Source organism: Sarcophilus harrisii, chromosome 3 (assembly GCF_902635505.1).
Source record: "Sarcophilus harrisii chromosome 3, mSarHar1.11, whole genome shotgun sequence".
NCBI classification, from domain to species: Eukaryota; Metazoa; Chordata; class Mammalia; order Dasyuromorphia; family Dasyuridae; genus Sarcophilus; species Sarcophilus harrisii.
In genome coordinates this window covers 479,912,031-479,928,534 of record NC_045428.1, presented here as the reverse complement: position 1 = coordinate 479,928,534, position 16,504 = coordinate 479,912,031, and the positions used below count along the sequence as shown (strand labels likewise).

Here is a 16,504-nt window from a genome sequence, read left to right as displayed (position 1 = left end):
TTAATGAATTGGGTTTGCAACTAAAAAAACTAAAAAAGACCAAATTAAAACCCCCAATCAAATACTAAATTGGAAATTTAAAATTAAAAGGAGAAATTAAAAATATTGAAAGTAAAAACTATTGAACTAATTAATAAAACTAAGAGTTGGTTCATGGCCAATAAAATAGATAAGCCTTTTGGTAAATCTATTAGAAAAAGGAGGGAGGAAAGAAATTGTAGTCTTAAAATAAAAAGGAAACTTTCCACCAATGAAGAAAATTAGAAAATAATAAGGAGTTATTTCCCAACTTTTTAATAAATTTGAAACCTAAGTGAAATGGATACACCCAAAAATACAGATTCCCAGACTAAAGAGGAAAAGTAAATTGCTTTGAATATCCCATTTCAGAAAAAAAGAACAGGCAATTAAACAACTCCCTAAGAAAAAAATCCCCGGACCAGGGGATTTAATGGAATTTTACCAAACATTTAAAGAACAATTGGCCCCAATGCTATATAAATTATTTATAAAATAGGGAATGAAGGACCTACCAAATTCCTTCTATGACACAGACATGGTATGATACCTAAACCAGGTAGGTGAAAACAGAGAAAAAAAATTATAGACCAATTCCCCTAATGAAATTGATGCTAAAATCTTAAATAAGATATTGAAAAGACTACAGAAAATCATCCCAAGATAATACACTATGATCAAGTAGGATTTATACCAGGAATGGGGCTGGTTCAATATAAGGAAAACTATCAATATAATTGGCCATGTTAATAACCAAATTAACAAAACCATATGATCATCTCAATAGATGCAGAAAAGATTTGATAAAATCCAACATCCATTCCTATTAAAAAACACTTTGAGAGATAAATAAAGGACTTTTCCTTAAAATAATCAGCAACATCTATTTAAAACCTCGTAACATCATATGTAATAAAAACTGCAACCATTCCCAATAAGATCGAGTCAATTCCCACTCATTATTTAATATTGTATTAGAAACGCTAGCTATAGCAATAAGAGCTGAGAAAGAGATTAAAGGAATAAGAATAGGAATGGGAAGCCAAATTATCCTTTCCGATGACATGATGGAACTTAAGAACCCGAGATTTTGCTAAAAAGTTATTCAAATAATCCATAACTTTAGCAAAGTTGTGGTTATAAAATAAACCCACATAAGTCATCACATTCTTATATATCACTAAAAATCCAACAGTCAGGTTACAAAGAGAAATTCCATTTAAAAGTAACTCTGATAATATAAAATATTTAGGAATCTAATTGCCAAGGGAAAATCAAACTTTATGAGCAAAATTTGACCACTTTTTCACAAAATTAAGTCTGATCTAACCAATTTGAAAAATATTAAAATTTTGGATGGGGCACAAAATAATAAAGATGACAAATACCTAAACTAATCTATTTATTTAGCGCTTATACCAATCTGACTCCCCAAAAACTATTTTTTTGATGAAAAAATAACAACAAAGTTCATATGGAAAACAAAAGGTCAAGAATTTCAAGGGAATTAATGAAAAAAAAAAAATCAAATGATGGGGCTTAGCTGTACCAGATCTAAAATTATATTATAGAGCCGTTTCCAAAACTATTTGGATTGGCTAAGGAATAGATTAGTTGATCAGTGCAATGGTTAGGTTCAAGGGATAAAAACAGTCAACAAATATAGCAACCTAGTCTTTGGAAAAAGATCCCAGCTTTTGGGATAAGAACTTACTTTTGATAAAAAATTGCTGGGAAAATTGGAAACTAATGTGGCAGAAACTAGGCATTGATCCATTTAACGCCAACACCAAGATAATCACAATGGGTTCATGACCGGCATAAAGAATGAAATTATTAAAAATTAGAGGAACATGGATAGTTTACCTCTCAGACCTGTGGAAGGCGAAGGTCTTATGACCAAAGCAGAACAGGATCATTACGATCACAAAATGAAAAAATTTGATTATACCACACTGAAAGTTTTTGACAAACCAATGCAGACAAGATTAGAAGGAAGCAATAAACTGGGGAAAAATTTTTTACAGTCAAAGGTTCTGATAAAGGCCTCATTTCCAAAAATTTAGAGAATTAACTCTAATTTATAAAAAATCAAGCCATTCTCCAATTGAAAATGGTCAAAGGATTGAACAGACAATTGTCAGATGAAGAAATTGAAACTATTTCTAGTCATATGAAAAGATGCTCCAAGTCATTATTAATCAGAGAAATGCAAATTAAGACAACTCTAAGATACCACTACACACCGTCAGATTGGGTAAGATAAGGAAAAAATAATGATGATTTTTGGAGGGGATTGGAAAACTGGGACAACATTGTTGGTTTGTGAACAAATCCAACCATTTTGGAGAGTAGTTTAACTATGCTCAAAAGACAAACTTGCATACCCTTTGATCCACAGTGTTACTACTGGGATTATATCCCAAAGAGATTATAAAGAAGGAAAGGGACCTGTATGTGCACGAATGTTTGTGGCAGCCCTTTTTGTAGTGGTAGAAACTGGAAACTGAAATGGATGTCCATCAGTTGGAGAATGGCTGAATAAATTGTTATATGAAAATTATGGAATATTACTGTTCTGTAAGAAATGACCAACAGGATGATTTCAGAAAGGCCTGGAGACTTTACACGAACTGATGCCGAGTGAAATGAGGGACCAGGAGATCATTATATACTTAACAACAATACAGATGATGACCAGTTCTGATGGATCAGCCATCCTCAGCAACGAGATCAGCCAAATCATTTCTAATGGACGAAGAACTGAACAGTATACCCAGAAAAAGAACTCTGGAGATTACTAAAACCATTACATTGAATTCCCAACCCTATTTTATAACATGCATTTTTGATTTCCTTCAAAGCTTTAATTGTACAATAATTGAGTCTGATTCTTTTTGTCCAAAAAATTTTTGGTCATGTTACTTATTGTGTTCTGTTATATTTTTATATTTAACATCTACTGGTCATCCTGCCATTTAGGGAGGGGGTGGGGGTAAGAGGTGAAAATTGGAACAAAGGTTTGGCAATTGTTAATGCTGTAAAGTTACCCATGTTATATCCTGTAAATAAAAGGCTATTAAATAAAAAAATAATAAAAAAAAAAAAAAAAAAAAGAACTGGTCATCAATATATTGTTGTTAAGTATAAGCTCCTGGTCCTGCCTTTCACTCAGCATCAGTTCGTGTAAATCTCTCCAGGCCTTTCTGAAATTATCCGTTGGTCATTTTTCAGAACAGTAATATTCCATAATATTTATACCACAATTTATTCAGCCCCTTTCCAACTGATGGACATCCATTCTGTTTCCAGTTTTTTAGCCACTACAAAGAGGGCTGACAAACATTCGGAAGGTCCCTTTCCTTCTTTATAATCTCTTTGGGATTTCCCAGTAGTAACATTCTGGATCAAAGGGTATGCAAGTTTGATAACTTTTTGAGCATAGTTCCAAACTACTTCAAAATGGTTGGATTCATTCACAACCCCCCAATGCATCAATGTCCCAGTTTTCCCGCATCCCCTCCAACAATCATCATTATTTTTTCCTGTCACCTTAGCCAACCAGATTGTAATGTTTAGCATAATTGACAAGGACCTTAAACTAGACTTGGAAGAAATTTCAGAAGGAAATCACTTCAGTCTCCTCATTTTGCAAGAAAAAATAACTGTGCTTCACATCAAGGGGCAAGGGATATTAAACATTAGTGCTGAGACTGGCATTCATGTGCTCTGACTTCAGAGTTAGAATTCATATTCCTTGGTGCTGAGCTACCTGAGAAAGGACCTTATTACTATACATTATAATATTCAATGTAAAAATTGTTTCTAAAAACTATATGCTGTACTTTGTGTGCAATATGGAGGTGGGTCAAGGCATTTAACATATTTTGGCTGATTAGGAAGACTTGCTTGCAAATGAATTTGGGTGTCTTTTACTCATATTCCAACTAATAAGTTATCTATTTTCTCTCTCATCTTCAAAAAGGGAGAAAGATATATGCATGTAGAAGGAAAAGTTTACATCACCTCTGAAAATATTCAGAAATCTATCATTTCATCATACCTAGTAATATACTCTATCTTCTTTAGCCAAATTAACTTGTTGCCTATAAATCAAACCCAAAAGAAAACTAAACCTATTTTTAATTCTGTAGTTTTGCTGTCTTTGTATGGCATTGTCCACTGTAATCCTAAGGGAATTGTTACTCTGGAGTTAAACCTGACATAATCTCTATCTGCAATGGTAGCTTCTGTACATTAAGTGTAATGGGGTGAGGTTTGAGCTGATGCACTGAGGTCCCAAGTACATGAGGCTAGATAGTAATTGGGCTATACTCTATTAATATACATGATTGGATAAAGAATGGTCCCTGCCCACTCTTGAAGTCCTGATGTGTTGTATAGGAAATGAAGATTTTGGTCCGGTGGAGCAGAGAGGGGAGGAAGACAAGCTGGGAGGATTGGGCTGAGTTCGAGACTTAAGTTGGTTGTGTGGCTGCTGGTCGAGGTAGCTTCTTGACTCACTACACATTTATCCCGATTCTCTTCACCTCCATCTTCTTCACTTTGAGAATAAAGACTGGCCATTTTTCCCTAACTTGAATTCCTGTTGTGCTGATCCTAAATACACGATCTTACATTTTGCCCACAGTGGGGCCCAAGGACTGAAAGATCTCTGGTGACAGGAACTTGGGTGAGTATTTTTAGACAAATAAGAAACTTATTTTCCTAAAACAAACCAGTAATCTTTTTTTTTTTGGCTAAATGGGACAAATGAAGCTAAAAAGACTCTCCATCCCCAAACCCCAAAGAGTGGTGCTATGGAAGCTGGATTAAGCTGACAAATTATATGGGTTACTTATAACTTGGGAACAGATAGCGGATTTGTGGGTATAAAACTGCATCTCCTTGGTTGTAGAGAGGAGAAGAATCTCTGGAGATAACTGGGTTGGACAAGAGATGTTCATACATTTCAGAGAATATGGTCCTCATTCAATTTCCATGGAGGCATTTTATTTTACAATGTGTTTCATTAGCACTAAGAATTAGAAAAAGAAAAACCTTGCCCTTTCCTCCTCCTCAAATTACATGATATTAAGAAGGAAGACAATGAAGAAGTTATGACCAATCCCCACAGGGCATGGAGCTTAAGTGAGCAAGGTGTGATACTTTCCTCAGGGAGGGCTTCAGCACCCAGGAGCAAGTGATTGACTCTCCTCCCACCAACTCCACCCTCAGGATGGAGGGAGGAGGGCAGTGGGGGGCAGTGAGGGACCAATCTTGAGCAGCTTCAAGAGGGCTTAATGAAGGCCAAAGAAAAGGGTGTGGACATCTGGGCTTCAACCCTTATGTTTCCTGTAATTTCCCAGTCTAATGCTCAGGTCCAAAGTTGAAGATCGCCCCTTTAACATGAAATCTTTAAAGATCTTAAAAGGCTTGACTATTTCTGGGTTACTCAGCTTATGTTAGATGCTATACAAATTTGGCTTTCAAAGTCTTGACTCCTATGACTGGAAATCTAAGCAAGGGTATGCCTAGAACCTGGACAAAATACATGTGGCTTTCTGAATATAGTGAGCCTGTAGGATACAAGCCCAACAAAATAGTCAAATGTGTTCATGCTGGATCACCATGACCTACTAAGGAGTGATAGGTCCATATGCAGACATCACAGCACAGGTTAATTATTCAGTAGCGTATATGAGCAAATTGCTGCTAATGCTATAAAGCATGGAATTGATTCCTAATAAAATGATAAAGGTGAAAGCCTTCACAAAAAATAATGCAAGGGCAATGAGCCTTGTTGACTTTAAGGACGTTTGCAGAACTGCTATCACAAGAACTAATGGGAAAATCAACAACAGATGTTTTAATAAGGCAACTTGCTAAGGAAAATGCTAATAGGTGTCGAAGATTATTCTAGGACTGCCTAGGATGCTCCTTTAGAGAGTTCATAAGCGCTTGCCACATGGCACAAAATGCTTTTATAGCAGACTATGATGCAGACTTCCCAAGATCCCAACATGGGTGACAGGTCCCTTCAAGCAAGGGACTTCTAGAGAGAAGGCAATGCTTTCCTTGTGGTAAGTAGGGCATCCTGAAAGCTCAATGTTGGATAGAGGCAGAATGAAAACAGGGTGGGAGAACAAGACCCAGTATCCCATGTCCAAAAAGCAACAGAGGCTTCCATTGGGCCTCAGAATGTAGACAGGTTCGGGAACAGGATGAGGGCCTCAGCCAGGGCCCAGGAAAAACACTTGGAGGGCATGATGGCAGCCAATGGTGCACCAGAGGAAGTGCCTAGACAGCCCAATACCCTATGACCAATCAGCCAGAAGCCATATGGGCAGAAAGGGATTACACAATCAATCAGCCAGAAGCAACCTGAATGGAAGAAGATTACAATTAGGGAGAATAGAGTTGTTGCAGCTGAGACAACTAGGATACCCCTGGAGAGGTGAATCTTCCTCTCCAGCCTATGGATCCCTTGCCTCCAGGCACAGTAGGCTTGACCATTTTACCTCCTGAAGCGACAAAACAGTGTCCATCCAATACTGATGTGGGAAACTAAATGTTAGATAATATCCCAGTCACCAATACAGGCAGACAATTGGGACTTATCACCCAGGAGAAATAGTAGCATCAGGTTTACTCACAGAATCTTAATAAGCAACCAGTGATATCACCCAGATTCTGATTCCAGATCACAAAATCCAGCAATTTACTGACAGCAGCTGTAACAACTGACCGACCACTCACAAATTACATAAATGGCCTTCCATTGAAGGATTGGTAGAACACTGGTCAGATCGGACAGTCATTAAGTGCCACTGGCCCAGTCACTGGCCAAAGATTAAAGCAGACACCTACATGTCTGGTGTGGAAGATCAATAAGCAGAGTTAGTGCTGCCCTAGAGATGGACTTTTGAAGGCAAAACAGGAGTTTGTACTCCTTATAGTTGAAAAAATCCCCATCAATCTTGGGGAAGACGTTTTACAACAATTAGGTTAAAATGAGTACTTCGGTTTTTACAGGCTGCTGGAAGCCTCCAACACTTTCACCTGTTCCTATCCAATGGAAAACTGATACCAGTGTGGATAGCAGTAACTTAAGTAAAGATAAAATTCAGCCTTATTAGATATAGTACAGAAACAGCTTGACTAAGGACACTTAAAACCTTCTCTAAGTCCCTGGAATTCCCCAATTGTTTGTTTGAAAAGAAACTGAAAATGGAGGATGTTAACGGATTTAAAAAAGGAATGAACAGATGGAAATTATGGAACCTTCAGCCTGACTTCCATTCACTCAGTTGCCTAGAGAATGGGCTCTTTTGGTCATAGATATTAGGATTGTTTCTATTCTATCCCTCTGGATAAGGGGAATATGAAAGATTTGCCTTTTCATGACCATTAACAGTGAGCTAAAAGATATGAATGACAAGTTTACCACAGGAATGAAACCCTACTATTGTTCAAATGTATGTTGTGCTGCTCTTGCTCCAAAGAAAAGCATTCCCAAAGTATGTATTCATTACATGGATGACATTTTGGATTTCCTGAGGAACAAATGTTAGAGCATGTCTACATAAGACCATAGAAACACAAAGGAATTAAAATTATACATAGCACCAGAAAAAATTCAAAACATGCTCCTTTTCAATATTTAGATATAATATACCCTAAGGTTTAAGTTCAAAACTCTCTAAGAACAGAAAACTAAACACATTGATTGATTTTCAGAAATTGATAGGAGATATCCAATGATGCCACCAGTTAAGAATTTGACTACCTATCAGTTACAACCGTTATATGACATTTTAAGGGAGACAGTCTTTAAATTCACCACCCAGCTTACAAAAGAAGCTCAAGAGCTTTGAGAGAAGTTGAACAGGCTTTATCCAATGTTTGAAGTCACTCAAAAACCCTTGGAGATAACAGTTTTTGCCACACAAGGCACCCACAGAGTCCTTCATCAAGGACACTGTGAAGGAGTGGGTGAACCTCGGCACAACCAGGATCAAAGCCTTACACCACCAGTCTTGTGCAGAATTTTATTAAAGGCCACTAAGGAGCAGTACAATTATCTGGGACAAGACCTGATAAGATATACACCTTTTATACCAATCACAAATTAATGTGTTGTGAGACCATCAGAGTGGCAATTTTATTAGCCATGGCTCCAAATTTTTACATGGGTCTCCATTAAAGATAACTAACTATTACATAATTAGCAATGGACTCCTTTGAAGAAAAAGTTCTAAAGTTCCTCTTCAGGACCAACATCTTCACGGATGCATCCAAACATAATATTTTGCTTGTACCTCATGATCTAACTATAAAGAGAGTAGTCAACCTCCTTTTCAGTCCACTCAGCAGAATGAATTGTAGCGATCATTCTAGCTCTTCTATTATCCAGGAGACATAAATATAATATCTGATTCGGCTATTCAGTAGGTGTGGTACAAAGAATTACCACAGCCCAAATAAAATTCAGCCTCTAATATATATCAGCTCTTAAAAACTTCAAGAGCAAGTGAGAAAAGCATCCAGGTAAGATCTATATATTACATGTCCATTCTCAAGTGGACTTCCAGGTCCCAATTTGATGCAGTTCAAAGGCAGATAGCCTTCTATGTTGGTCAATACCCTTTGTTCCAGAAGCAGCAGCTCATTCTAAATATCATCAGGCTGCTAAGAGCTTTTACTTAAATTTGGAAAACAAGAGGAAGTAGAATAAAAGCCTTAAGCTTGCCTTCCTTTCCACGCCCTACTTGCCTCCAGGAAGAACCCTTGTTTGAGACCCAGTAAATCTGGCAAATGAATGGACCCATTATAAATCTTTTGGTCGTCTGTCTTTCATCCATGTTGTGGTAGCACCTTTTCAGGATTCACTTTTGCAATGCCAGCAGCAAAAGAGACAGCCCAGTGGTCACTGGTTCCTCATACAAGCATTTGCCATTATGGGTGTGCCACAAGCAATAAAACAGACAATGGTCCTGCTTATACTTGAAACATTTTGCACACTTTTGTGCACAGTATAAGATTTTACACACGGGCATACCTTTTAATCCTCAAGGACAGGCAATAGTGGAGAAGAAAACAGAGATATTAAGACACTACTCCAAAAACAAAAGAAAGGGAGACAGGTAACCTTAGAGAACTTCTAAATCTAGCTTTTATACTATTAACTAATTGATTTTGACAAGATGCACTGGCTCCGGCTGACAGGTTTTATAACCCACCGGAAGGTCAGTGTCCAGTGCAGCAGCTCCACTATCTTTAGATAATCGCCAGGTGATGTGGAGACCCGAAAGTGGTGAATGGAAAGGACCAGATAGGCTAATTGCTTTGGGAGAGGGTTTGCTTGTACTGGTGGAGAAGGAATCAGATGGGCCAACGAGCCATATCCTTTGTCCATCGAGAGAGCGGAGCAGACCTTTGAAACAAAGGAAGACCCAAAATATCGGGTGGTGCTGTTGTTATGTGCTCACCATTGAAAGGCGTGGCAGTTATGGCGTTTGACTCATGGAATCAAGATTGTTGGACTTCAAAACCCTCAGGAATCATTGGATTTCTGAGACATAGGATTGAAAACTCTCAGGAATCATTGGATTTCTGAGAAATGATAAGACTGTTACAACACTTCAAAATCTGCTGGAATCATTGGATTCCTACACATAAAAAGACTTTTTCAGGACTTCAAAAACTCAGGGGATCATTGGATTCCCTGACTGTGAAACAATGGACAATAGATTGGTTTTGGACTATCTCTTGGCTGCTGAAGAAGGTGTATGTGCTGTTGTTTACATACCCACCTTCTAGGACTTCTGGTGATCTTTTACAACACCATGTTGATTTATATTGTTTGTTATTCTGCTACTTGCGTGTACAATTCATGTTTGTTATACCACATTGAGCCTGCACTGACTGAGAGAAGGGTCATCCAATACCTCTGCGTTATTGCTATGTCTGGAATACCCCATGCTGATGGGTTTGTGCATAATAAGACCCTTTCAGCCCAGAAACCCTAGCAACCCCCATTTCCCTTTGGTGCTTTTCATTCCCTTCCTGAGGATGTCAGGTAGGGCGTGATCATCTCCTTTTAGTGCTTTCACCGCTTTTTCTGGAAGTCAGGGGGCTATGATCACCTCCTTTCGGTGCTTTCACCTCCTTCCTGAGAAGTTAGGAGGCTGGATCACCTCCCTTGGGGCTCTGACCTCCCTGAGGAGTCAGGGATAGCATGACCACCAGTGTTCTAAAATAAAAGAAAGCAGGAAATGTAATGGGCTGAGTTTTGAGCTGATGCACTGAGGTCCCAAGTACATGAGGCTAGATAGTAATTGGGCTATACTCTATTAATATACATGATTGGATAAAGAATGGTCCCTGCCACCTCCGTGCAAGTCCTGATGTGTTGTATAGGAAATGGATTTTGGTGGGTGGAGGCAGAAGAGGGAGGAAGAGTTGGGAGAGATTGGGCTGAGTTCGAGACTCCAAGCTGCTGGTTTGTGGCTTCTGGTCGAGTGGCTTCTTGACTCAGCTGCACACATTGCTATCGCCGATTCTCTTCCACCTCCGATCCTTCTTCACCGAGAATAAAGACTGACGATTTTCCCCTAACCTGAATTCCTGTCTCGTGCTGATCCTAAAATACACGATCTTCACAATTAAGCACTAACCTGATTTAGGAATATAACATAGATGCTCTAGAAAAGTGAGTCACATTAAGTTGACCCACTAAATGTAGAAGTAGTTCTAGTTCTCTCTAACTTAAATTCTAAAATGAAATCACGTCCCTGAATCTTAATTTCCTTTTATTTTCAGATAACGTTTCTTGGACAATTGATGAAGTGGGCTCTGTCTTTATCAAGCAACTCATAGAGTGTTTCCAGAAATATGCTCACTGCTGGCACTTGGAGGATATTTTCCTTAAGGTCAGTCTCTTTTAGATGTCCTACTATAATCAATAGTCATTCATAGGTCTCTTCTGGAACCATAGAGATAATTTTGTACTAAGCGTTTCTTTCTGAGCTTTGAGACTCCCTATGGAACTCCTAGACATCTATAATAGAACTTGAGTGGCTTTCTCATAAAAAATAATCAAATAGTCCTTTATCTTAATAATAGGGCTCATATAGGACTATATGAAGAAGCTAGTACTTACTAAAGAAACAGAAGGTTTCTCATTTACAATACTCTACTTTTATTTCTATCATGTTCATAAACCAAAATAAACTAAAATTGTCTCTGCTAAGTCTCCATTCTCTTTATCTTTTCTTGATTTCCATAAGTCTCACACTTTGACATACCTGCTAAACAAATGTTACTCTTAGGAATTCAAGTACTCAAATGCTTGGGAATCCAACCTTGTTCCCATGTTCCCATGTTCCCATGTTCCCAAACTTAAATTCCTACTACCTTTCTTTTTTTTTTAGATTTTTCCACTTGCATACAGATTTCCCCACTTGCATTTTTTCCTAGTTATACATGCAAATTCATTTTTAAAAATATATTTCCTTATGAATTATGTTGGGAAAGAAAAATCAGAACAAAAAAGAAAACAGAGTTAAAAAAAAAAAAAACAACAGGAAAAAAATGAACATAGCATGTGTTGATTTACATTCAGTCTTCTTAGTTCCCTCTCTGGATACAGGTAGTGATTTCCATCCAAATTTTATTGGGATTGCCTTGGAACACTGAACTGCTGAGAAGAATCAAGTGTTTTACATTTGAGCATTGTATCATCTTGCTATTACAGTGTACAATGAATTCCTGGTTCTGATTCTTTCATCAAGTATCAGTTTGTGTAAATCTTTCCAGACTTTTAAAAAATCAGCTTTTTCATCATTTTTATAGAAAAATAATATTCTGTTATTTTCACATAACATAACTTATTCGTTCATTCCCCAATTGATGGGCATTTACTCGTTTTCCAATTCTTTGCCATCAAAAAAGGAACTCCTACAAACATTTGTCTACAAGTGGGTCCCTTTCAGACCTTTAGAATTTCTTTGGGACCCAGTAGTGGCACTGTTGGATCAAAGGATATACACAATTTTATAGACCTTTGGGCAGAGTTTCAAGTTACTTTCCAGAAAGATTGGATCATTCCACAACCCCATCTTCAATGCATTAATGTCTCAGTTTTCCCATATCCCTTCTAGCATTCATCATCATCAAATCTTAGCTATGTTGGTCTTGTTTATAAAAAAAAAATGCAATCAAAGTTGTTCATTTTATATTTCTTAATGTTCTCTAGTTCTTTTTTTGGTCATAAATCTCTCCCTTTTCCAAAGACCTGATAGGAAAGCAATCCCTTGCTCTCCTAATTTGTTTATAGTATCAGTCTTTAATCCCAAATCATGATCACTTTGATCTTATTTTGGTATGGAGTGTTGAGATTAGTCCATGCTGAGTTTCTGACATATTATTTTCCAGTTTTCTCAGGATTTTTGTGAAATATAGTGAGTCCTTTTCTCAGAAGCTGGAGTTTGGGGGATTATCACATACTAGATTGCTATAGTCATTGATTCTTTTGTCATATGTATATAGCCAATACCACTTATTCATCACCTTATTTCTTAGATACTACCATATGTTTTTCATGATTATTGCTTTATAATAGAATTATGTATTTATATGTTACATTAATTCCCTTTGATATTTGTGGCTTTTTCTTCTTCCAGATGAATATTGTTATTTTTTCAAGCTCTATAAAATAATCTTTTGGAAATTTAATTGTTATGACATTAAACAAGTAAACCAATTTAGGTAGAATTGTGATTTTTATTATATTAGCTTGGTCTACCAATGAACAATTGATATTTTTGTTTATGTCTGACATTATTTGTGTGAAAAGTGTTTTGTAATTGTGTTCATATACTTCCTTAGTTCGTCTTGGTAGATATCTTTTACCTTTTTATCCTTCTCTTGAGTTCTATATTTGGAGGTCACATTTTTTCTTTGTTTAGCTCTGGTGTTTTCATCAGAAATGTAATTTGTTTCATGGAATGTCCACCTTCTTCCCTGAAAAAAAAAAAAAAAAAAAAAGCTCAGGTTAGTAGGGTACTTTGTTCTTGGCTGCATTCCAAGTTCTTTTGCCTTTCAGAATATTAGATTCCAGACTCTTAGATCCTTTAAAGTAAAAGCTTCTAGGTCCTGGGTAATGCTTATTGTGACTTCTTGGTATTTGAATTGTTTCTTTCTGGCTGCTTGGAATAATTTTGCTTTGTCTAATAGTTCTGAAATTTAGCCATGATATTCCTTGGGGTTTTAATTGTGGGGTCTCTTTCAGAAAGCATTTGGTGAATTTTTTCAATAGTTATTTTATCTTCTGATTCTATGACATCTAGGCAGTTCTTTTTGATGATTTTCTGAAAAATAGTGTCTAGGCTTCTTTTTTCATCATAGTTTTTGGGGAGTCCAATAATCCTAAGATTTTGTCTCTTAGATCTATTTTCCAGGTCTGTTTTTTTTTTTTTTCCCCAATTAGGTATTTTACATTTCTTTTCTTTTCTTTTTCTTTTTTTTTTTCTTTTTTTTTTTGGTTTTGCTTGACTGATTGTTGTTGTCTCATCGTGTCATTCATTTCCATTTGTTCAGTTCTGAATTTTAGTGAATCATTTTCTTCATTTACTTTTTTTTTTTACTTCTTTTTGTATTTGTCCAGTTGAATTTTTAAATGTGTTGTTTTGTTCTATGGATTTTTTTTTTTCCATTTCACAAGTTTTGTTTTTTGGGGAGTTATTCTCTTTTTCCATTTCACAAATTCTGTTTTTAAGGACTTATTTTCTTTTTCTGTTCCCCAAATTCTTTTTTCTGGGAATTGTTTTCTTTTTCCATTTTATCAAATCTATCTTTTAATGAGTTATATGCCTTTTACAAACCATCTTGCAAAGTTTTCCTTTCCTTTCTCCATTTTTCTTCTAGCGCTCTTTTAATATCCTTTGTATTTTCTTCTAGGAGAGCCTTGTGTGATGGGGGGACTAGATTAAATCATCTTTTGACTTTATCTGGAGATGATCTGCTTTCAGTCTCTTCAGGGTTTGAAATCCGTTCTTCTATTTTAACCATAAAAGTTGTCTATGGTCTGAGTTCTCTTTGCTTTTTTACTCATTAAAAAAATGTTAAGGTCTGCTTTTAGGGCAGGGAAGGTTGTCCAAGTTTCTTCTACAAGAGGGAGTGACTGTGCTAGGCCAGTGCTGATTCATTTCCAGTTTTGGGGTGCACTATTCATCTTTTGTATTTGTGTTGGATGTTTTATAACTTGTCTGTTGATCTACTGGCTTGCTACCATGGCAGAGTAGGCAACACTGCTGTAGATTCCTCCCTGTAGATTCTCTGCCATGCGGAGCTCCCACTGCCTGTGGAGTCCTCATCAACTCAGCTCTGCACTGTCTGAGCTGGTGTCTGTGCTTGGCCTGCTTGGCCATTTCTGATTGAAACAGACCTATTCTGGCAATCTCTGAAATTCTTTTTTTTTTTTTTTTTAATAGCCTTTTATTTACAGGTTATATGTATGGGTAACTTTACAGCATTGACAATTGCCAAAGCTCTTGTTCCAATTTTTTCCCCTTCTTCCCCCCACCCCCTCCCCCAGATGGCAGGATGACCAGTAGATGTTAAATATATTAAAATATAAATTAGATACACAATAAGTATACATGATCAAAGCATTATTTTGCTGTACAAAAAGAATCGGACTCTGAAATATTGTACAATTAGCCTATGAAGAAAATAAAAAATGCAGGTGGGTAAAAATATGGGGATTGGGAATTCAATGTAATGGTTTTTAGTCATCTCCCATAATTCTTTCACTGGGCGTAGCTGGTTCAGTTCATTACTGCTCCATTGGAACTGATTTGGTTGATCTCATTGCTGAGGATGGCCAGGTCCATCAGAACTGGTCATCATATAGTATTGCTGTTGAAGTATATAATGATCTCTTGGCTCTGCTCGTTTCACTCAGCATCAATTCGTGTAAGTCTCTCCAGGCCTTTCTGAAATCATTCTGTTGGTCATGAAATTATCTTCTGCTGGCAATTTGCTGCACTCCTGATATTCATGGATTCTGCCAGTCCAAAGCTAATTCAGACACTGGATTTGCTAATTAGTCTGAGGGTTGTAAGAGAAGGTCAGAAAGAAATATGTGTGCTCTCTGCCATATTTGGCTCCATCCCATCCTCATATTATCCTTACCCTAAGGCACCCCAGTATTAGAAAGGAGAAACTTGTATTAGGTACTACTAATAATGTCACCATATGAAAATTTAAACAAAACTAAACAAAACAAACAACTCATTAACAGAATTTATTTCTTCATTTAAGGTGCGGAATGCATTTGAGACTCCAGATAAAATTGCCCAGATGCCCACAGTTGAAAGATTATCTTTGACAAGACGATTTTACCTCTTCCCAGGAATTTGATGCAATAAAAAGGAAACAGCAGCTATTTACAACACAGGTAAATTGATCCAAGGGATAAAAAAACAAACTACATTACTTAACTTCTAATCTGGAATTCAAGAGCACAGAGATAAAAAGTAACATAGTGTTGACTAGTTATGGAAATTTAGTAATGTTTACACCAACTCATTGTTATTTATTTGACCTAGGTCATGTTGCTGTATATTTGAAATCAATTTAATATTAATGAATGAAGCATTTATTAAGCATTTATATGTAAAGCACTGAGGATACAGAAAAGTAAGATAACCCCTGCTCTTAAGGAGCTCACATTCTTTTTACAATAATACAAATGGAAGATTTGAGCTGAAAATCAGATATGAATGTCTCACAGTACTTAGAAAGAAGTTGCAAAGCAATTGTAAAGTTTCCTTGATGTTATTATTTAATATAACTTTTTCCAGAGTTCTTGGGTTCATTGTTTTGGGAAGTTCTCATCAGCATTTGAGGGAAGGAGGTGGTCAGGTTGGTATTGTTTGATTTCCTGGCTCATGATGCCTCCTCTCTCTCCTTAACTATCTCAGCTAAGGTGACTTGATTGATCTCTGGGTGCAGGCGCCTACTGGGGAAGGCTGACCCATATTCCATAGCAGTTGCTTCTCTGAGTGATAGTTGTGAGGGATGGGATGGAACAAGAAATGGTGCTTTGAAAGGTATTGACATTTTCAGAGCTCCTGTGCTTCTATTTTGGTGGCAATTGGTCAATGGTTCTTATTAAAGGTGATGGGAGAGATGGTTGTATTCCCCAAAATATTTTTCCTCTCGATGATGGCTATGGGAATCAGCCTGGGTCTATTGGGCTTAATTTTATTAAAGTTTTGAATATGAAAGAGTAAAAACCTTTATTCTGCCCAATATAAATCTAGTCAGGGATAAATATCAGCTGCTAGTGTGTTCAGGGAAGACTAATACCTCTGATATGATGGTGCTTTTCATCTTTGATTTCTATTTGATTTACCCAATTCTCACCTGTGGCTCCAAGAAGCTATGGCATTCACAGGGTCTATAACCTGCTAAAATA

General features: G+C 36.9%; 1 protein-coding gene across 1 annotated transcript in view; it reads left to right on the top strand.

The window, feature by feature from the left end:
- The window catches only part of LOC100914126 (caspase-4), a 45,182-nt gene that overhangs the window by 26,214 nt on the left and 2,464 nt on the right, over positions 1–16,504 (top strand). Inside the window, exons 8-9 of the mRNA XM_012546961.3 lie at positions 10,843–10,952; positions 15,346–15,481. Of these exons, the coding sequence (XP_012402415.2) occupies positions 10,843–10,952; positions 15,346–15,444 (209 nt within the window). The 3' untranslated portion in view covers positions 15,445–15,481. The remainder of the gene's footprint in view (positions 1–10,842; positions 10,953–15,345; positions 15,482–16,504) is intronic.